The 24,175-nt window shown below is 37.3% G+C and overlaps 1 protein-coding gene across 1 annotated transcript in view; it reads right to left on the bottom strand.

Annotated features, from left to right (window-relative positions):
• Nucleotides 1–24,175, bottom strand: part of LOC128985756 (actin-interacting protein 1-like) — a 58,689-nt gene that overhangs the window by 22,455 nt on the left and 12,059 nt on the right. The window contains exon 5 of the mRNA XM_054405603.1: nucleotides 8,900–9,080. Within this exon, the coding sequence (XP_054261578.1) occupies nucleotides 8,900–9,080 (181 nt within the window). The remainder of the gene's footprint in view (nucleotides 1–8,899; nucleotides 9,081–24,175) is intronic.

The raw sequence follows: 24,175 nt of genomic DNA, 5'->3' as shown, positions 1-24,175 counted from the left end.
TAAACCTATTAAATTTTTAATGCTATTGAACATAACAGAATCAAATTGTTTAGTTGAACCAGCTGTTAAGATTCTTTGAATCCATTTAAATACAAGTACTCATAAGCTTAACATGGGGAAACTCTAGAGCCACTGGGGCGGAGCCGATTGGACGGATCACGAAATTGGTGGTGTATAAACCTATTCCATGATATTCTACACGTATGTACCAAGTTTCGTGGCAATCGGTCCAACGGTGTCCGAGCTCATAACGTTCAAACATACAAACATCCTCTTTCATAAATATAGATTTGTTTCTTGGTGCCTTGAGGTTAATGAATTAGACTTTTGCATATATATTTTAAGTGCAATATACTACGATATATAAAACGCTGGTACAGTAATACATATTACTTAAAGAGATCTTGGGTGGACTATGTTTTAGGTAAGGTTAAGAAGTTTTTGTTATTTAAACTTATTAAAATCTTATTTGGAAGTCGATTTATTGGTGTGGTCGGTATAATACCAAAGTACCGAAGATGTTGATAGGGTTAGTCATCGTCTAAACAAATAACTGTGATACCAGGAAAACAATAGGACAACCATTCAAGTGTCTTTGAGCACAAGACGTTGATGCCTGATATTGAACTTATACAAAATGATACAAAATATAATAGAAAATGCACAATATCAGTGCACCATAAGAATAATATTTTAAATTTTATTATAAACTAGCTGTGTGCCCGTTCTACGCACGGGGATCTTATAGTAGTCAGTTGAAACCTTATTATACTGTATAAAGAGCAGCAGTTGGTTTGCATATTTTCAGACCTAATATAATATAAAGAAAAAGCAAAACTTATACAGTAAGACATCTGTTAAATTGAATACTACTGTAATAAATAAGGTGCAACACTAACGATAACTAATTTGTAAATACAGTATCTGTAAAAGTCAGCTTGTATTAGTCTTGTCGAAAATACCTTTAGCCATCAGTTTTTAATCAGAAGGAGAAATGTCAGGGTGCATGAAGTGTGTAAAGGCAGGGACAAACATGGTGAATATCACCACTATTTCCATTCCTTAGGAAACAAGAGTCTCGGTTTATGAATTACACAAGAATGTTGACTACAACGTTTGATTACATATTTAGTTTGGTGAAGATTGATTTGGAGAAGCAGAGGACGCGTTGCAGAAAGTCAACAGTCCCGGAAGGTCAAATAATTTATACCTGTGCCGCTAGGTCAAAAACTACAATGTTTGCAGTGTCTGTAGATCAAAAATCCCAGTAAGTCAAATAGTACAGTCCGAGCTAAAAACGTGGTCTATGTTAAAGCAATTGACTTATTGGGAATTTGACCTAATGCAACAGCAGTTTTAATATAACGAAATAAGATAAAATATAAGTTCAGTTTCGCTGAGTCAACAGTGCCGGAAGGTCAAAAGTATAATCTGTTAAAAACAACGATAGTCCTCTCGACGCATGACTTCAATAATTTCGCGTTTTGGTGTACTTAAAGTTGTGCTAAAATTTTGAAAATTGGCACAGAGCTTCTTGGTTAGTCCTACTTGATGACTATTTTGTTGGAACTTTAAACTATTTACCGATCTAATTAATAAAAATTGATATGTATGGTGAAATAGTTTTAAATCGTGATTTCTAACATGAAAAAGTTAGCATGCGAGATTTTTTTTGTTTTTGGGTTAGAGAGGTTTTGTCTGTGGCAAAGTTGTAGCCAAAAGTGTGATGCGTAAAATATATTGTTTTTGGAATTTTTTACAATCAGTGGTTCAATAGATAACTTGGGTTGAAGAGGACGGCAAATTTAGCATTTCGCAACGCATGGAAAGAACTACATCGTACGATGCGACTGCTGATTGGACTTTTAATTTACAGTTCTAAGAACAAGAAAAAGATGAATATACAGATCACCAGTACATTCATATTATTTTTAACATCTTTCTGTATTACCAGCTTACATTTTTCACTTATAAGAATACATCATAAACAGGGTGTTAAAAATAAGCGGGGAGATACTTTACCTAGTAATTCCTTGGGTCAAAATAAACAGAAAATCAAGGATAACATTTTTTCAAAAATCGTTTTGTTAACCAGATATCCACCATTTTGTATTTTTTACATACAAATATTTATCTTTGCACTTTTCCAACCGATGTTTATGAAACTAGGTATGTATGTTAAGGTAGGAGAGACCCATGTTATAAAAAAAGATTCATCTCGATTCACCCTAAAATTTCAAAATTTAACACTTAACTAAAATATAATATACTTTACTACACCACAATATTTACGTATCACCATAAATCTTTAACAAAATAAAACGTTAACATTTTTAAAATCCAAAGTAAATCAATATAATCTTTCTTTTTTGAAAAATATATTTAAAAAAAAGGCGATGGTAAAATAATGACAGGCGAGTTTCGATCTGGGTGTTTCAGGTTTGAATCTAGGAGGATTTAACATTAATTAGGTAACATTAATGTTTAATCCTCTTAGGTTTGAACTGATTGAGAGGAATACATGAAACCGAAGGGGGGAGGTAGCAACAAGTGCACTAGTATTTACTAGTGTCCAATTACAATTTGATGGATTGAACCAAAACCTTTTCTATTTCACTTATTTTCAGCTGTTAAATTTCAAACGATACATTTTAGCGACATCATTAACGTTATCATCATCATGATCGTTTGAGTTTGCTATAATCCTACCTATTCTATAATCCTACCAATGCTTATAGAATCATATGATTACAATTTTCTGGTTAGAATAGAGTGGTGACTACTGTATCTTTTTGGTTTGCTTGTAAAACAGGATCAACAGAGATTTTCCATCGACTTAAACAAAACTATACTCTCAAATTGTTCATTGCTATAACAAACTATCACACAGTTTGATGAATATTTGTGTGTAAACCACATACAGTAAACCTGTATTCTATCTATTTTCCTTTTATTTTTCCAAGACTTTATAGAAAATCACGCATTACGTGATCAGTGAAGAAAGACTGTATCCCATGTGTCTTATAGGTAAAGAAGTAAAGAAGAACGCTGCTTCAGGTCAGAGCATTCAGTTATCATCAGCAATTGTAATTCCCGAATCAGTAACTGAATCAATAGTCAATTATGTTAGGGTTTGTTGATTATTTATAATGCACTTTACATGCTCCATTTGATAGTTTATAATAATTTACTCGGAATCTATAAGACACCTTTGGCTTGTATTAAATATTGGGTTGGGCCGTTTAGTATTTTGAATACAATAGGGGTACTCGTCAAACAGTTAAATATTATTATTTCTATGAATTTAATGGGTAACTAAAGATTAGGTGGAATTTCTAACAATACTTCACCGTAATCAGCAGCAAACATACATAAGGAATTCCTGTTATTACAACAGACGCTCAGACAGCCCGTCAACATAAGACCTGCAGACGGGTCAACGAATATGCTGAAAAAAATAACGAGATAAGTGAGTGTAAAGTGACTATTTATATCCGGTCGTCATACGCCACGAGACATTCCGTCAGTGAATGGGAGGCCCACACAAGGGTGAAGATCGATAACGCGCTGCATTTGGAATGGAATAATTTGCACAGGTCCTCGAAAAGTACTAAATTCTCGAGTCCCGAAAAAGTCAAGTGCCCAGAATGTCTTATACACATACGAAAATTCAAGTCCTCAAAATATTGCAATAGTGTATTTTCGTATAAATTCTTGAGACCCGAAAAAGTCAAGTCCCCAAAATGTCTTATACACTTACATATATATGAATTTGAACGGATGGTGTTTTTGGCCTTTAGGGACTCAAAACGAAAAATTACATCGGTCCCGGGTCCAGGTGTTGCCATGAGTACTACGGTAATAGCTTATTCCCTATATGCGAAATTCGCTAAAAACCTAATAATTCTATAGAATAACTAGCTGTACCCGTTGGCTTTGCCCCGTTTAACTAATTAATTTTCAAGATGAGCTCGTTCGCATGGCTCAATCACGTCCTGTTTAGGTTGGAGCTCGTTCGCTGAGCTCACTTGCCTTGGGGTTAACTCGCCTCCAGGTTGAAGTTCGTTCGAAACGCTCACTCAGCTTTTGGTTGCAAATTAGCTGTTGTCATACATTGTTTAATTGACACAGCTGTTAAGATTCATTAATTCCTTTTAAATATGAAAAATCATAAGGTTAACATGGGAAACTCCAGAGCCACTGGGGCGAAGCTCGAATGCCCTATCATGATAAAAATTACTGAGTTTTCCTATTTAATGCTCAAATAATCGGTGTATCGAATTTCAGCCTCCTAGGTAAATGGGAAGTGGGAGAATTAGTGATGATGAGTGAGTCAGAGTGAGTGTGTCAGTGAGGGCTTTGCCTTTTATAAGTATACATAGCACATTCAACCAGCTGTTAGTTAAAACAAATTATATTGGACTAAAACAAATCGACGATTACAAAGAACTAGGTGAATCCCGTTGAAAACGACGGTTACTTTCAATGTTTACGTTAATTCATCTAACTGCGATAAATTGGGTGAAATATACCGGTAAATATTTTGAGCATTTAGCATTGTTTAAAGAGAAATAAGTGTAAAACAATAATGATATTAATTAATTGTGTTAGTTGCCAAATTTGGTTGATCATTCAATGAAAATATTCCCCATACAATACGTCATCGGAGTTATTATTAGTATGTTATATGGCATCTCTTCCTATGGAAGAACCTTTAGATAGTATTAAAATCGTATTGGTGGATCTTTTGTAGTTAAATAGGCCTACTTTCATGATTTCATCAGTGTAATATGATTTTATTTGAAAAGAAAATATTTTTTCGGAAGACATATTCTAATTTCAAAGGGAGGTATATCCGTTTCAGTGTAAGTTTGATTTTCCTTCGTCACGTCGCGTCAGTTCATATCGTACTTTTGTGCCAATGAATAAACCCTCTAGCACAGTTTTGAGTTATTGATTGTGGGTTACTGTTAAAGCTGGAATTCCTTGACATGGGGGATGTCAATTAGTTGTCTCAGCCTTATCAATAACATAAAGTTGTCAATATAATCTCTCTACGGAATGTTAGGTGTAGTGGAATACTTGAAGTGAAGTTGGCATTTATTCTTGAACTGTTAGGGGCCTCCTAGTTCATATGGTCTTGCGGCTTCATTGGCAACAAATAATGCAAATGACATAGCAATGGGACATTTCCAAAAAGCAAAAATACTGTAAATTGGCTGTTGCGTATATATTAAGGTTTACATATTGTTAATCAACGTATTAAGATACGTTGATTAACAACTTCCTTTATAAGTAAATCCTTAAGTAAATAATCCTTTATAAGTAAAGGATTATGTGATCTAGTTTAAAAGGAATATGATCTTTGTGTCATGACAGTAGCTAGTTAAATAGTATTTTCTTTTTGTACCATATTTTACAGCCAAAATGTTATTTTAAATAATGTTACCAACCCAGTGCGCCAAAGTCTGTAATATAGGAAGGTGCAAATAATTTGTCTAGATGGGTACCAATTAAGGCAAGGTTTCTATGTTTGGATTTTATTTGACACGATAAGAGCAGATATAACTACATAAATATTTGATATGTGTAGAATAATATGATCAAATGTAGGCAAAAGTGGTGAAAAGGGCAGACACCAACCTGTACAATAGGTATAATAATAATTTAATAATTTAAGAATTGCTGTTATAAAAGGATTTTCAACTGATTTCGTAATGGAACGTAATATTGCAAAACATAACATGATAAAGAAGAAAATCAATTTTAAAATCAGAAAATAACGTTGCAAATACTTATTTGGTAGAATCATAGACGAATTCAGTAACTTCCAATAAATGTGTGTTGTTTGAAATACAATTTAAAAATGAACAGCTGTTTTATTAAAAAGTATTATTCACATGGCCAAAATGTAAACAACTCTGTGGAGGGATCTTTAAAGCCTTCTGGGGCAGAGTCCTAAGGGATTTTGCTTAGTTTTTCTTTTGGAAACTCATCTACAGACCAAGACCTTTCTTTGGACACCTCTACCAAGTTTCTACGCCTAGCCGTTCTCTCAAATTAGTGGGGACAAAGTTTCCAATTAAATATTTAAATTCCCCAATGTTAATCTTATGGCAGAAACTCCAACTTTGATGTTCTGTGGGGCAAAACCCGAGGAATTTTATTACAGGAATTGGTGGCGTCTACACAAAAAATACTTTATTTTGACACGTCGTTTGTAAAAATCCGTCCATTATTAACGGAGGAGTAGTGTTTTGTAGAAATCGCCTTCACGTATTATATATAAGGATACTTTAAAAAATAATTTGAACATCCTACTACTGTATTTTACTATACATATTTAATTAATCTGCCATCCTCGTACCGAAGAATTAAATGTATCAATGGTCAGCATTACACATAGTATAAATAAGCCAACCATAAGTATGTATTTGCATTTTTTTCTTCCAAATGCTGAATTTGTGTCACAAATGCTGATTGTTATAGCTGTTATGTTAAGCAAATTATATTGTACTAAAAGCTAGCTAGAAGCATTGACTTATTGGAGAAGGTTAGCATCGGCTGCTAGACTTTTTAAAAACTAAAACTTAATTTATAAAAAACTGGGACACTAATTTTAAATTATGGCTTTGAAATTCCCTAGTTCTCAAAATTGTCTTTCTTTCAACACAAAACTAATGAAAATCCATCGTCTGGTTGAATCAGAATCTCGAAAAAACCCCGTTTACGTTTTAATAATATATATGATAGTTTGGACAGGTTTCAACCCTTCCGAGGCGTAATACATTTACACAGTTTATATGTAGACTACATTATAACTCATAAAATAGTTCTAAAATTAAATGGATCTCCTTTTACAAACGTATATAATAACCAGAAATTTTCAGATCGTCCTTGCGGGTATTTTATGCCACAAATTTTGACGAAAGGCTATACCTATTTACAGTGTTGACCAAACAGTTGGCAAGAAGCATTAATAGATAAGCTATGTACCAAATATGATAATTTTAGCTCTATTCTAATTATGACAAAACACGAAGTAACTAAAAACGAGTTTTGTTGGTGTAGTAAGCGTTGCAGGAGGTCTACTTTACACTGAATCGACGTTCACTTTTATTGCTTTTGATCTTCCGGCACTGTTGACTCAGCGAAACTGAACTTGTATTTTACCGTATTTCGTTATATTAAAACTGCTGTTGCATTAGGTCAAATTCCCAATAAGTCAATTGCTTTAACATAGACCATGTTTTTAGCTCGGACTGTATTATTTGACTTACTGGGACTTTTGATCTACAGACACTGCAAACATTGTAGTTTTTGACCTAGCGGCACAGGTATAAATTATTTGATCTTCCGGGACTGTTGACTTCCAGCAACATTCCCGAAGCAGACAACTAATTGTAGGAGACCTTATTGGTGCAGAAGAGAGACTAGTATTAACTTTTCTATTGTCTGCAGTCGAATGCACTCCAATACGCTCTGAGAAAAACAAAATAATTTGTTCCTCGGCTGTACGCTGCGCTGCACTGCACTACGCTACCCCGAAATACACTACTAGTATGTCATACCTCATTTCAATGCATGGTTTTGATTTAAAACATGTGCTGCACTACGCTACGCTGTCTGTATGTTAAAGCTTAACACCGTTTGCTATTTAGGTTATCAGAAAAAGCATTCTCAGTTAATGAAACAAAATTTATAATTACTGTAATATTACTACAAGTATGAAATTTGTATATAGGGTATTACTGATTAAATCATCTGAAAATTAAAAACTAATCCTTAAACCTGCAATGTATCAATAACTTATAAAAAATAGTGATATGTCGATCTCGACAATTCAATAAATATTAGTCTCGACTAAAATTTATTGAATCCCCGTACAGAGACACCTGAAAAAAGATTCTTAATACCGGTACTAATAATTTTAATTTTACCAAATTTTCTGTAAGGATTACTACACCAACCCCTGTCGTTATGTACTTGCATACAGTATATAATTTTGAAGTTATGGGTTGTTTTTCCAGTGGCCTACAGTAATAATTCATTTGGAAATTTCAAAAATTTCACACAGCCAATTCAAGTTTCAAACCCTTTGAAACACATTAAATAAATACCACATTAAAGGTAAATGAAGATATTACAAAAACATAAAAATACAACTTTTTAAATGTGCTATTTAGAAATTTTTGGTCATGCCAAACTCGAGGTTATATCGTGATCATCTACCACAGTCGTAGAGACACCATCATCGTTTTCCGAGATAACTTGAAAATCCTGAACATGTCTCGTCGTCACCCGCGGTTACGGAAACGTAATCGTTGTCTCCTGCAATAAGGGTAAAATCACTAACAAATCCCACGGCTGTTTGGACATCATCATCGTCTCCCCCGGTCACGGAAACGTCATCTTCATGTGCAATTGAGGCAAATTGAAAACTCCCGGTACAATACGAAACTCACCCATAATTCCCAGTTTTCCAGGTAGGTGGCCACACTGTATTACTATTACAAGTAACAACTCACACTGTGAAGGTTAAATTTACTGATAGCCAAGATAGGGTTCAAATGCGACCTACACTAATATGCCTAAAGCCTAACACCAAGTTATAAGTTACTATAGTCAGGTTCCTAACATGTACCAGTCAACAGCAAACCAGAGTACACAAGTAGTTTTTAGGTGTCAGCTGTCCAATTTTAACCTTAATCAACTTAAGCAATATCCTACCTCCAAATTTAAGTCAATCCAAAGTTCCGGTTCCAATCTCAATTCCCCGTTCAATCGACACTGAACAAGTAGCAACAAAACCCAACCAAGCCGGCCATTTTGTTCTCAGTTGGTTCTAAAACCGACTGACAGAACGACTAAAACTGATCAAGTGAAGGAACTTACTCACCTGTTTAGTCATTTTGAACTTGAAAGGGGGTCCTTCAAAGACACCAATTGTGTTGTCTTCACTCCCAGTTACAATCCTGAATGGTCTGGCAGGTCTAAAGTCACAGGAATTGATGGGCTTTGACTGCCCAGATATTTCACCAACTGAAGTTCCAGTCTCAGCCATAAAGACATGTCCAAATCTATAACACAAGACATTAAAAATCGTCACTGCATTATCAAACTAAACTATAATATGTAACATTAGATAATACTTGCCCAATACAGTGGCGAATCCAGCCAGGGGGTATGGGGGGTGCCCCCCTTCCTCGGACATAAAAAATGTTTAACTATTGGGGAGGCCTATCATGTAATAATGTTGGGCTTGGCCTACACTCTTGCCAAATAATTAGTTAAGGCAATAAAGTAATTACTAAAATAATTACTCAACTGACACAAATTGAAAAATTTATGTATTTTCCTAAACTTACTTAACCCTGCAAGTTTATTCCACTTTAGTAACTTTTATTTTGAGGAAGCAGTCACATTCGACTGAATAAAGAACATTTTGTCTACTTCAGAATGTGTTGTACTAGATCCACTTCAGTCCATATGAACTAGATTGAATCCAGTGTGGCCTTAATCTGATATTCTAAGCTTTATTCCACAACCCGCCTTAAAATTACACTTTAGTTGTATAATCAATGGTTCTAACATTGAATTTAAATCATATGTATGTATTATTTATTTTCTTTTTATCCTATTGTAAATTTTGAAGCTCGTTTTAAGCGTGTCCCATTTAAGTGATTTATGTACCCAATATTTATAGTCAATGGTTTCGAATTAGTGAGGTTTGAGAGTGTTTACCAAATGTATTTTTCTCAATTTCTTTTTAAGGGGAATTATATTATTTGTGCTTTATTCTTTAATCAAGATACTACAGGCTAGCCTAAGTGTATTAGGTTTCTAATAGATGGTTTTATTTGGTCAAGCAAGAGTTTAAATAGCATTTTTGATATTAGCCTCCGAATTATGTTGAATGTATAAATTTGTGTTAATACCAATTTATATAGTTTGAATAAGTTAAAAAGGAAACAAATCAGTAAATTGCCCTCTACGTAAAATGGTAGGATCTAACCTTAAAATTGTCTTCAACATCTCCCGCAATCGCATAGACATGCTATCCTCTCTTACGATTGCAGGAAATTTTTAAACAAACCTGCTACTTCGAAGACATAATTGTATTGTTGCGGATTTAATAGCATAACCCGTGAACACCAAGACATCATCATCGACTTTTGCGTATGCGACAAAATTCTTAACAACCCCGTGGATGCTAAGACATTATCATTGTCTACTGTGATTTCGAGAACATCCCTGTGAACGCCATGACTCGTTATCATTTCCTGCAAACCGGACAATACCCTGAGCACTTACCACGATTGCAAATGTAACATGCTAAAATAATGGTAAAATTTTTTTGTTAAATATCAACAATAGACAAAATATAGACAAGCAAGACAAGTATTGAGGCAAATACGATTTTAATTTCCCGCTTCCTCAACATGCACGTGCAACTCGCGCATGCTCCCGATTCTCGCGCCTGCGCTTGCCAGTCGCGCATGCTTACAACTGCCTCGCTACACAGAGAGTCCGTGGCGACCATAGGACAGTCACTTCCATACCTGATACCGACCCAGAGGTTGAATTTTGAATTGATAAAGAGGTTGAATTTTCTGCTTCAATTATTACAGACTTGTCATTGGTGGTTGTAACTATGTACCGATCACCAAGCGGTAAAATGGGTAATTTCTTTGATATACTGGAAAAATGTTTAGTATTTTTGTTGACATTAGGGAGGTATGTGATAATAGGTACCGATCATAATGTGAACCCTGTCTATTTCCCCAGTGATGCCAAGGACTTCGAGAACCTATTGCGAAGCTTTGATTTGTACGGTGTGATATCCGAGGCCACTCGTGGTGTTGCTCCTCTAGACAATATATTTACTAACATGTGTAAGACTGATTTTAAAGCAGGTGTAAGCAGAGATCAGGTGGCTGATCACAAACATGTATTTATGTACATAAACCTTCACCGTGTACATAAAAATAGTCTTTGTTCTGTAGACAAGTTTGTTGATTTCAGATCTTTTAATGACGATGCAGTACTAAATTTTACTGAATCGTTGCAGTCAAGGGCTGTTAGTGGCTTACACTTGGCCCACACTATGTTTTCTTCACCCGAAGACTGTTTTGAGTTTTTCCTAAATAGTTTTAAATGTATTTTTGATTTCTGTTTTCCTCTAAAGAAAAAAAGAATCTCACAGCCTAAAACTAAATTGCACGCTACACCTAGCAAGATTGATTGGTATAATGAGGATTTAGCTCATCTGAAGAACTGGATCATGCTGGTCCATGAGCAGTCCACGAGTCAGCCTGAGTTACTGCCCTTGGTAAGAAGTCTGCGCAGGGAGTATCGCCACGGTATTAAAAGCGCAAAAATTTCTGCAAACGCTGCTTTCATCACAGGCTCATCCAACCCATGTAAGGCAGCTTGGAGTTTGATTAATCACAGCAGACCTCGACCAACAGTGAACTTGGAGTCGAAGTTCTCAGCAACTGATTTTAATGTATTTTTTATCCAAAGTGTCAACGATATTGTTGGGAAAATACCTGATATACCTTTTGTAGATTCCAATTTTACTGTTAATATTCCCAGGGAAACACAAGTTTCTCTTTCACTCCCACAAAACCAAATGATATTGTAAAGATTGTTCACAACTTCAAAGCCTCTAAAAGTAGGGATGTTTATGATTTGTCAACAGATATTGTTAAGCAAGTTATACACACAGTTGCACCTGAGCTCACAATTCTGATAAACAACTGTCTTGCAACTGGTTGTTTCCCAGATGCCCTAAAAGTAGCTAAAACAGTCCCAATTTATAAAAAAGGTCCCCGTGAAAGTTTGTCTAGTTACAGACCTGTGTCTATCATACCTGTTTTTGCCAAAGTTATGGAATCTGTAATGTTCTCTCAAATGTATTCCTACTTTGAGGAGAACAATCTCCTAGTTCCCTCACAGTTTGGCTTTAGGAAAGCCAAATCGACAATATTAGCTGTAGAGTCCTTGGTGTGTGAAATTATCAAGTCTTTTGAGTCCAAAAAGTCAACACACGGTATTCTTTGCGACTTGTCACGTGCTTTTGACTGCATTCCTCACAATGCCCTTCTGGTAAAACTTAAATTCTATGGTCTAGGAGATGTTGCCCTCAAAGTGGTTTCCTCTTACCTGTCAAATAGGAAACAAGTTGTTAGTTGGAATGGGACTTTTTCAGAGAAAGGTGATGTGCTCCATGGAGTTCCCCAAGGCTCTATCTTGGGACCCCTCTTATTTTTGATTGCCATCAATGATTTGCATTACCATGTTAATAGTCACATTATTCTATTTGCAGACGACACAACTTTATTTTCGTCTGATAAAAACTGGTTCCTGGCTCAGTCAGCAGTGCATGACTCTTTGGCCTTGGCTCAGCAATGGTTCATTTTAAACAAATTAGCTCTTAATGATTTGAAAACCCAGGAAATAACTTTCAGCCTTTTGCCTAATGTACCTGAAAGTTTGTCTGTAAAACTGTTAGGTTTTGTACTGGATCCCAAGCTGTCTTGGGAAGGTCACATAGATGTCCTGTGTAAGAGACTTAGCAGAGTGTTGTTCCTGCTTAGAAAGCTAATGTCTGAGCTTCCAAGGCCAACAGTTAGGCAGGCCTACCATGCTTTTTTTCAGTCTATTTTAGCCTATGGAACCAGGCTGTGGGGCCATGCCACTGGTACTCAGAGAATTCTTTTAATTCAAAAGAGAGCTGTTAGAGTAATTTCAAATGCTGGGTACCTTGACCATTGCAGACCTTTGTTTGTTGAAAATGAAATTTTGACAATTGTAAATGAGTACATTTTTCAGTGTCTGGTGGCAATAAAAGCCAGACAAGACTCTCTTCATGTAAATAGCGATGTACATAGTTATGATACTAGAAATAAGTTTGATTGAGCGAAGCTCTTATACATCGACTTTTATGCATTTCGTAATACGCAAACTCCTCCTAGACGGCTGAATCAATCGTTTTCAAATTTTGTATGGTGATAAAGACCATATCGGTGAGTGCCAACATCTATATGGCGTTAAAAAAGTCTCTCAGGAATCCGCCCCACTGGGTCTCAAAGTTTCAATGTAATCCTTATGGAAGCAGTATTTGACACATAAACAAAGACATATGATCAGCTGTTGACTTTTGAATGCAGTAGATAAAGAAATAGCTTATAGCATTATTCCACAGATATTAGAACAGAAACGGTATGGATCATAAATTATAATCAAATGACGACACTAGCTTGAGGTCCATGACGTATGAAGTGGTGAAGGAAGTAGTAAAGGTGAGCAGTCTGGAGTGTGAAAACTGTTTATGACGATTAGATGAAGGTATCTGCATTCCTAAAATTCTATGGGAGGGGAGGAAAACAGGTCCGTGACGTAGGAAGTGGTGAAGGAAGTAGTAAAGGGGAGCAGTCTGGAGTTTGGAGAAAGTTTATGACGATTAGATTAAGGTATCTGCATTCCTAAAATTCTATGGGAAGGGAGAAAAACAGGTCTGCTACGTAGGAAGTGGTGAAGGAAGTAGTCAAGACGAGCTGTCCGGAATGTGGGAACTGTTTATGACGATTAGATTTACGTATCTACAATCTTAAAATACTATGGGAAGAGAGGGAAACGGATCCGCGACGTAGTAAGTGGTGAAGGAAATAGTAAAGGCGAGCAGTCTGGAGTGTGGAAACTGTTTATGACGATTAGATGAAGGTATCTGCATTCCTAAAATTCTATGGGAAGGGAGGAAAACAGGTCCGTGACGTAGGAAGTGGTAAAGGAAGTAGTAAAAGCGAGCAGTCTGGAGTGTGGAAACTGTTTATGACGATTAGATTAAGGTATCTGCATTCCTAAAATTCTATGGGAAGGGAGGAAAACAGGTAAGCGACGTAGGAAAGTGATGAAGGAAGTAGTAAAGGCGAGCTGTCCGGAGTGTGGAAACTGTTTATGACGATTAGATTTACGTATCTACAATTTTAAAATGCTATGGGAAGAGAGGGAAACAGATCCGCGACGTAGGGAATGGTGAAGGAAGTAGTAAAGGCGAGCAGTCTGGAGTGTGGAAACTGTTTATGACGATTAGATTAAGGTATCTGCAATCCTAAAATTCTATGGGAAGGGAGGAAAACAGGTCTGCGACGTAGGAGGTGGTGAGGGAGGTATTCAAGGCGAGCTGTCCGGAGTGTGATAACTGTTTATGACGATTAGATTAAGGTACCTGTAATCCTAAAATGCTATTGGAAGGGAGTAAACAGGTCCGCGACGTAGGAAGTCGTGAAGGAAGTAGTAAAGGCGAGCTGTTCGGGGTGTGGGATCTGTTTGTGACCATTAGATTAAGGTATTTGTAATCCTATGATGTTATGGGAACGGAGGGAAAAAGGTCCGAGACGTAGGAAGTGGTGAAGGAAGTAGTCAAGGCGAGCTTTCCGGACTGTGGGAACTGTTTGTGACCATTAGATTAAGGTATCTGCAATCCTACAATGCTATGGGAAGGGAGGAAAACAGGTCCGTGACGTAGGAAGTGGTGAAGGAAGTAGTAAAGGCAAGCAGACCGGACTGTGGAAACTGTTTTCGACGATTAGATTAAGGTATCTGCAATCCTAAAATGCTATGGGAAGGGAGGAAAACAGGCCCCCGACGTAGGAAGTGGTGAAGGAAGTAGTGAAGGCGAGCAGTCCGGACTGTGGGAACTGTTTGTGACCATTAGATTAAGGTATCTGCAATCGTACAATGCTATGGGAAGGGAGGAAAACAGGTCCGTGACGTAGGAAGTGGTGAAGGAAGTAGTAAAGGCAAGCAGTCCGGACTGTGGGAACTGTTTGTGACGATTATATTAAGGTATCTGCAATCCTAAAATGCCATGGGAAGGGAGGAAAACAGGACCCCGACGTAGGAAGTGGTAAAGGAAGTTGTCAAGGCGAGCTGTCTGGAGTGTGGGAACTGTTTATGACGTTCAGATTGAGGTATCTGCAATACTAAAATGCTATGGAAAGCGAGGGAAACAGGTCGTGACGTAGAAAGTGGTGAAGTAAGTAGTAAAATCGAGTACTTCGGAGTGTGGAAACTGTTTATGACGATTAGATTTAGGTATCTACAATCTTAAAATGCTATGGGAAGAGAAGGAAACAGATCCGCGACGTAGGAAGGGGTGAAAGAAGTAGTAAGGTGAGCAGTGTGGAGTGTGGGAACTGGAAACTGTTTGTAGCAGTTTTAATGTATCTGCAATGCTGAAATGCTATGAGCAGGGATGGAAACACGCCTACGACATATGAAATGGTGAAAGTAGTAGTAAAGGCAAGCAGTACGGATTTTTGGAATTTTTCGACAATTAGATTAACGTATCTGAAATACTAAAATGCTATGGAACGTGGTGAATACAGGTCCACGGAAGTAGTAAAGTATGAGCATCAGCATAGTGTGAGATCCGTCTTTGGCAGTTAGATTAATGTATCTTCAATGCTAAAATGCTATGAGAAGGGAAGGGAACAGGCCGCACGACGTAGGAAGTGGTGAAAGAAGTAGTAAAGGCTGGCAGTGCAGAGTGGGGGGACCGTTTGGGCAGTTAGATCAAATTAATCTGTAATACTTAAATGCTGTGAGAAAGGAAAGAAACAGGTCTATGATGTAGTAAATGGTGAAGAAAGTAGTAAGGCTTAGCAGTGCAGAATGTGGGAACTGTCTTTGGCAATTACATTAATGTATCTGCAATCCTAAAATGCTATGGGAAGAGAGGGAAACAGGTCCACGACGTAGGGTGTGGTGAAGGAAGTAGTAAAGGTGAGCAGTGTTGAGTTTGGGAATGGATAAATGTATCTGCAATGCTAATATGCTACGGGAAGAGACTGTAGACTGTTGTTAAAATGATTACGAAGCATGAATCGATACATATTTTCGATACATGCAATCGTTTAAATCGAAATTTACAACTTAGTTGACAACAGCTGATTTTTACTCCATAGAGGCTAAAAACGATTTCTACTCCCTAAATATTAAAAATGCTACTTTAGACCCGCAACGCATGCATTAAAAACGATTTTTTTTACTGCAATATGATAAAGAACAATATAATATGAACCGTTGATGACTCCGCTCAATTTTGTGGATGCCTCTGCGAACGCCACCTAGTATCTTTGTACATAGAAATAGGCTTCAAAAATCATTGTGTTCTTTTCCTGTTTCAGGCATTAAACTTTTCAACAAATTGCCCCAATGTACAAGAAATTTACACACAAAAAAATTCTCCACTTTTGTAAAAAATTGGCTCACTCTTAATCCTTTTTACCACATATCCGAATTTTTCAACTGTGACAAAAGCAATCTGGTGGTAACCATTTGAGTCATTTTCAGGTACACCTGCATGGTTTGTGCATGTTTTCTTGTTTTGTTTTTTGACTAGAGATTATTTATTTGAATTGTTTCTTGATGGATTTGATTTTGCATGTTTTGTTTATTTAAATGACGAGCCTATTGTACTTGTTGTATTTAATGGCAATAAAGACTTTGACTTTGACTTTGACTTTGACCCGACTAGTCGAACTTCAAATAAGGTAGGAGAACGTCTCCAATTTTGTTTCTAGTACTTCCATTGACATTAATTTCATTGATATATATATATATAATACGCTAAGCCGATTTTTGTAAACATAGCTCCTCCCTCACTTTTGAACCTATTTTGATGATTAAAGTGTCCAAAAAATGGCCCTGATCTGTAATTTTGCAAAGTGGTTTTTATTTTTTGAAATCTTTTTTAGTTTGGGCAGGATCTTCCATCAAAGTTGGGTGCTCTCCTATAAGATTAACGTGGCGGAATCTAAATATTTAATTGAAATTTTGTCTCCACTAATTTGAGAGAACGGCTGGGCGTAGAAACATGGTAGAGTAGTCTAAATAAAGGTCTCGGTTTGTAGATGAGCCATCAAAAGAAAATCTAAGTAAATTTTCTTGGGGCTCTGCACCAGAGGTCTTTAAAGTTCTTTTCCCAGATTTGTTTATATTATTTTCATATGGATAATTTGTCACTGCTTTTTAATGAAACAGCTGTTAAAATTTAAATTGTATTTTAATCAACACAATCATTATAGGGAGTTACTGAATTTGTCAAAATAATGTATTTAGCAATGTTTTTTTTTTATCTAATTTTAACATTGATTTTCTTCTGCATCATGTCATGTTTTGTAATATAACATTAAATTTGTAATAATTTTTATGTAAAGTCATAAATCTGGAAAATTCTAATTTGCTGCAAACTTTTCAGAGAGGTTACTTTGATGTATTCTTTCAGTTAAGTAAAAGCATAATATAGAGCCCTTGAATGTTATTAACCCTAGGAGTGGCAGATCGACAGAAAATGTCGATTTCAAAATGTGCCGCTGGAGTGGCGGGCGACAGAATATGTCGATTTATGTAACGTTTTTTTCAGTTGCATGTTAAGCACATTTAAAGTCGGTGAAATGACATAACTCTTATACCAATGGAAAGATAAGATTCCGAAGTTTTATTTTATTATAAGAATGAACCTTATAACATAAATATATCTATCTTTATGAGTTACATTTAAACAAAAAATGCTCGCAAACTCGCGAACGCCATGTTTTGTTGCGCAATCGTAAAAGATGAGTCATTTCAAAAATAAATAGCAGACGTAATTTTTGTCTCTGACAAAAGCAAGTGGTACCACTGCAACAAGCATGAAGTAATCTTTTATTCTGTATAAAGTATAACGTCATAATACATTCCAACAGCTGATGAAAAATTTTTGTAAATAGCCTATTTTTACGTATTGTTCATGTGGCAGATCGACATAAAATGTTGATTTCTAAATCGCATATATATACAATGTGAAAAGTACAAAAACGTTGTTTTATATACGCTCTTGTAGACGAAGGACAGTAGAATTTAATGTTGTTAGGCTGGTCACACAAATAGAAGCTTTTGATTTTTTAAAGCTAAAGGAACAGAACACTTGTCATCGTCTAACCTAAAATGGCGGCGTCGTCGTGAGTTTTTGTACGATAACAAAGACGAAGTGTGGGTTTTATCCATATTTTACAGTGTAATTTTCGTTTTAGTTTATTATTTTGTATTAGGTGAAATATTTATGCATTATTTTGCATAAATATTTATACATGTGTGATCCAAAATAGGATAAAAAGTTAGTGAAGTTTTGTGGGCTATATCAGCTGATCAGTTGTTTTGTTTACATTTTTGCTTTTGTGAAAACCAAATATTCTATTACTTATCTTATTTAGTTATTCTTATATAGAATGACTAGCTGTAACCGCGGGCTTTGCCCCGTTTAACTTCATACGTGAGCTCGTTCGCATGGCTCAATCACGTCCTGGTTGAAGTTCGTTCACTACGCTCACTCACCTTTAGGTTGGAGCTCGTTCGCTGCGCTCACACGTCCTGGTTGAAGTTCGTTCGCTACGCTCACTCACATTTACGGTTGGAGCTCGTTCGCTGCGCTCACTTGCCTTCAGGTTAGCTCGTTCGCTACGCTACCTCGCCTCCGGGTTGAAGTTCGTTCGCTACGCTCACTCACATTTTGGTTTCAAATTAGCTGTTGTCAAATATTTAAAAAAATGATAGTGCTGCACTCTGTTGGTATTCCTTGTAACTTTAATGCTATTGAACATCATAGAACAGAACCAACTTGTTTAATTGAAACAGCTGTTATGATTAATTAATTCCATTTAAATATGAGTACTCATTAGGTTAACATGGGAAACTCCAGAGCCACTGGGGCGGAGCCCAAGAGTCCGATCAGAATAAAAACCACTTAGTTTTCCTATTTAATGCCTAAAGAATCAGTGTACCAAATTTCAGCCTCCTAGGTAAGTGGGAAGTGGGAGAATTAGTGATGAGTGAGTGAGTGAGTCAGTCAGTCAGTCAGTCAGTCAGTGAGGGCTTTGCCTTTTATATATATAGATATTATTGGCTTCAAAAAATGTATGGTTTTATCATATTGATTTATTAGCAGAGGGCATTTGTGGATCTATCAACTGAAGAAATCAAGGTTTTCCAATTTTTCCGTATTATTGCTAGTAAATCTATAAATATAATTATTTTTTGTATATTATGATTTGTCTATGTAGAGGAATAAATTCTGAACAAAATACTTATTTTGAATAGTGCAATAAAAAATTACTTTACATGTGACACGTGTTTGCTTTTGAAATAAAATTTTAAAAATTTATAAATTTTCTTTTTTTTACTTTTTTCTAAAAATCTACCTTTCTAAAATTGGTTTGTATTACCATTTTTGAATTCTACTGACTATTACGAACAAAATGAATATACGGTTCAATAGTTTATCTCTACATACGAATTTTATACAGATTTTTGAAGAACTCCTTAGGCCGGGGCCACACTTATAATTTTTAACCAGCGAGACTGTTTTTCCGTTTTCACGTGCGACGCACGTGAAACAGTTTGACCGTGGCCACACTCGTCTTACGAGATAGGTTTTTCGGGCAAACCAGTGAGACTGATAGAGCATGCCACACTGGCAATAAAAATCGTCCGTGTCCGTGTTCCGCTTCCCCACCCCCCCCCCTCCGCGCTCAATGTACAGGTTAAAACTAGAAACGTCCGTGGAAAAAATTCAGTGAGATAAGATGAGTGTGTTCACTCCCATAAGCCGCAATGCCCCGCGACTAGTTTTACGTGCAACGCCCGTGGAATGTTAGTAGAGAATACACGTGCAATTCCGTTTATATTACCAGCGAGACTGACAAACGCGTTCAGGGACGTTTTTACTCAAGTGTGGCCTGCCCCATTACCGTAATGTATCTCTCAAACCCACGGGTAACGCCCGTGGAAAAAATTCAGTGAGATAAGATGAGTGTGGCCCCGGCCTTACAAATTCACCAAAATGAGCGTGCCACTCCACAAAGCACATAATGAAAATCGGTCTCGCCACTCCTAGGGTTAAACTAACGAAAATGGTTGTGCATGTTTACTAGCGCTACTCAGCAACAAAACCCATTTAATTTATGTCTAAAAAGTGTCTCAAAGTGCACGGAGCAGCAGCCTGAATACTACTATGTAACTTACCCAAATAGTAACATAAAAAAATTCTCAAACTCGATACTACAAAAAAGTTCAGACCAGAGCCATTTTAATGCGCTTGGATTGTGACATTTATTCATTCGGCTTCTATCTTCTCTTAACCAACGGATTATTCACCTGCAGAAGAAGTTTATTCTGCTCTTATCGTGTCTAATAACATCCAAACACAGAAACCTTAGCCAAAATAATACCTATATCTTGACAGATGATTTGCAGTGGCCTATTACAAACCGTGATCCCCTTAACTTGCCCTTAAGTGAGTTTTTTTTTTTTTAATAACACTGCACTACGACTGTAAAAAAATGGACACTAAGAGTAATTACTATTTAGGCAGCTGCTGTCACACGAAGGTCATGTTTCCTTTAAACTAGATCTCATCATCCTTTATAAGATTCGTTGATTAACAACAATGCATGTAAACGCCGCTATTCAAATAACAGAAAGTATTTGCTTTTTGGAAATGCAGCATTGCTTTGTCATTTGCATTATTTGTTGCCAATGAAGCCGCAGGAACATGAACAAGGCCCCTTGTAGTATATTATTAAAGTAAAGTAGCAAGAGGAATTTAAGTTTATGAATTGGCTACACTGACCACCGATGACGACAACAGCTGACGTCACAGCCCGACGTCGGAGACAAGCAGTCTAGCAAATGAGTAACAGGTTAGTGGACGTAATATACGATACGTGTAGTTGTAATAATGGCGCAGTCGCAGGATTAAATATTGGTTTTGTCGCAGTAAAACTAGTGAAAGTTTTGTAAAGTGCGTTCTTTAAAACCGCAAAAGTGCGAAATGTCGAGTATCGGTAGAGTCTCGGAATTTAATCCCCACGAAGAGGACATCAGTTCGTATTTATTACGACTCAAGCATTACTTCAAGGCCAACGATGTCAAGTCGACGAATCATGTCTCCATCTTGATAACAGTGATTGGGCCTAAGATTTTGGCTGTGTTAATGGACTTAATATCCCCTAAGAAGATTGACGATGAAACATACGAAAGCCTAAGTAAAACATTGGAAGAACATTTTGCTCCTAAAAGGCTCGTTGTTGCGGAACGATATACGTTTTATAGTCGTTGTCAAAAACCGGCAGAGTCAATAGCGGAATTTATGGTCGCTATCAAACATTTAGCCAGTACTTGTAATTTCGGTACATTCTTAAATGATGCTTTGAGGGACAAACTAATATCAGGCATTAGTAATGATGGAATAAGGCAAAAGTTGCTTTCCGAAGAATTAGATTTGAGCAAAACTTTTGCTCAAGCGCTCATGCTAGAACAGGCTGAAAGGCAAACAGGCTTATTCGGGAATCATCCTGTGCAAGATATTTCCAAATTTAGTGTGAAAAAGTGTGCACGTGGTCCTGTGAAAAGTGGGAATCCTGTTGGGTACAAGTTAAAATCTTTTGAAGAGAAAAATAATGATAGCAAGATAAAGTGTTATCGTTGCACAAGTTGGGATCATAAGGCTCATATGTGTCCTTATAGTAATTATAGGTGTAATTTGTGTAGAAGAGTAGGCCATCTTAGCAAGGCGTGCAAATCTAAAGGCGAAACTGCCGCAAAAAGCCAGCTAAAAGGAAGGTATAAGGTGCATCAACTGGAAGATAAAGGGAAGCCTAGCCTAGACATAAATGAGGAAGTGGAAAATTTGTCTCTATATAATATTGGCTCATGCTCAAGTAACTCTGATTACAAGGTAAGGCTAGCTATAGAGAATGTGCCTGTAGTTATGGAAATTGACACTGGTTCGGCACTGTCAGTGTGTCCTCAGGAAATATTTGAGAAATATTTTTCTCACGTTCCATTGAGATCTGTAGATATTAAGTTGTTAACCTATTCTGGCAACGAAGTCATAGTAACTGGGCAAGCTCAAGTCAATGTTGACTACAAGGACCATTCTTATTGTTTGCCTACGATTGTGGTTCAAATAAATCGTACTAACCAACCAATACTCTTAGGAAGAAACTGGATTAAGCACATTGATTTAGATTGGAAATCAATTTTCTCATGTAATTTTGCTAGCGCAACCGCTACTGGTAGTCATGAACCCAAGCCTAATGAGGCAGCCAAAGATGGGGTTTCACCTAACCTAACCGGAAAGGTTTCTATAGAACCTAATGAGGTTAAGGCATTAAAACAAAAATATGTCTCTGTATTTAGAGGTGGTCCGGGGGAGATCAAAGATGTTGAGGCTAGGATAGTCTTAAAAGAAAACTCTATCCCTAAGTTTTGTAAATATAGACCTGTTCCGTACGCTTTGCGTACTTCTGTTGAACAAGAGATTGATCGGATGATATCCGAAGGTATTGCCTACCCTGTTACAAGCTCACAGTGGGCTACCCCAATAGTAGTTATACAAAAGAAACAAGGCGTCCGCTTGTGCGGGGACTTTAAAGTTACTCTGAACCAGGTTATACAGTCAGAACATTATCCGTTGCCGCAGCCCGAAGATATATTTGCCTCGTTAGCAGGCTGTAAATGTTTTTCTGTGTTGGATTTGGAGGCGGCGTACCTCCAGCTTGCTGTTGCAGAGGAGTCTCAGGAACTTTTGACATTGGCGACGCATAAAGGTCTCGTGCGGCTACGTCGCTTACCATATGGCTTGTCGTCAGCCCCGGCCCTCTTCCAGGCGGCGATGGACAAGATAATTGGAGGACTCCCAGGTACAGTGGCGTACCTGGATGATGTGTTGGTTGGTGGATCATCCCGAGAGGAGGCTCTAACAAGATTGGAACATGTTCTGCAGCGACTTCAAAGCTATGGAGTTAAGGTAAACCAAAGCAAATGTAAATTTTTACAGCCTTCTGTTCAATATCTGGGATACTGTTTGACTTCAGAGGGAATTAGTCCCCAGGAAGGTATTTTGGAAGCGATCCGTGACGCTCCAGAACCAACGTGTAAGGAAGAGCTCAAGGCCTATGTAGGCCTAATCAACTATTATGGTAAATTCATTTGTAACCTGTCAGATAAAATAAGCTGTTTCTATGACCTACTTAGAAAGGACGAACCTTGGGTATGGTCTAAAAGGTGTTCAGAGGTTTTTCAGCAGAGTAAACAATGGGTGTTGTCTACTGATGTATTGGTTCACTATGATGTGCATAAACCTTTGATTTTGACATGTGATGCGAGCCCACGGGGTGTTGGAGCAGTACTTTCTCATCTCATTGACGGTGTGGAAAAACCAATTGCGTTTGCCTCAAAATCTTTGAGTGGAAGTGAAAAGAATTACTCTCAACTTCACAAAGAAGCATTGGCGCTTGTGTTTGGAGTCAAAAAGTTCCATAAATACATTTATGGTCGTTCAAATGTTGTGTTGCAGACAGATCATGCGCCTTTGGTTGCCATTTTTGGAAGTAAGCGAGGAGTGCCGTGTGTAGCTGCGGCTCGTCTGCAACGCTGGGCATTGATTTTGTCAGCCTATAACTTCGAGGTGAAGTACAGGCGAGGGGTGGATCTCCCCCATGCTGATGCCCTTTCAAGATTGCCGCTGCCCAATGATGAGACCATGGAATTGGAGGCCAATCACCTCTCTCACGTGGAAAATGTGGTGGAAGTATTTAGCTGCTACAAATTGGTGAGTGACGACACACCTATTACGGCTAAAGATATTGCTAGATTGACTGATAGGGATCCTGTGTTATCAAAAGTAAGGGACTTTATTTGGCACGGTTGGCGTTCGGCCGATGAACCTGAGTTAATTGCATATTTTAGAAGGAAGGATGAACTGTCGGTTGACAACAATTGTGTCGTTTGGGGAGCACGAGTAGTCGTGCCCGAAAAGCTTCGGAGTGCTGTAATCCGATTACTACATGACCAGCATCCAGGAATATCGCGTATGAAAATGTTAGCCAGGAGCTACGTCTGGTGGCCTGGTCTTGAGAAAAACATAGAGGAAACAGTGTCTACCTGCACTGTTTGTCAGTGCACTAGAAATGCTGCCGTTAAGGTGCCATTGTATCAATGGCCTAGAACTACCAACAGATGGCAGAGAATTCATATTGACTATGCGGAAGATCCGCAAACTAGACAACAACTGTTAGTTATAGTTGACAGTTTTTCAAAATGGCTTGAAGTATTTCTTATGAAA

This window comes from Macrosteles quadrilineatus, unplaced genomic scaffold, assembly GCF_028750875.1.
Source record: "Macrosteles quadrilineatus isolate MER2022 unplaced genomic scaffold, UCM_ALF_1.0 Scaffold_2__2_contigs__length_208266976, whole genome shotgun sequence".
NCBI classification, from domain to species: Eukaryota; Metazoa; Arthropoda; class Insecta; order Hemiptera; family Cicadellidae; genus Macrosteles; species Macrosteles quadrilineatus.
Note: the sequence above shows the minus strand (reverse complement) of the source record. Positions and strands in the feature narration are given on the sequence as shown.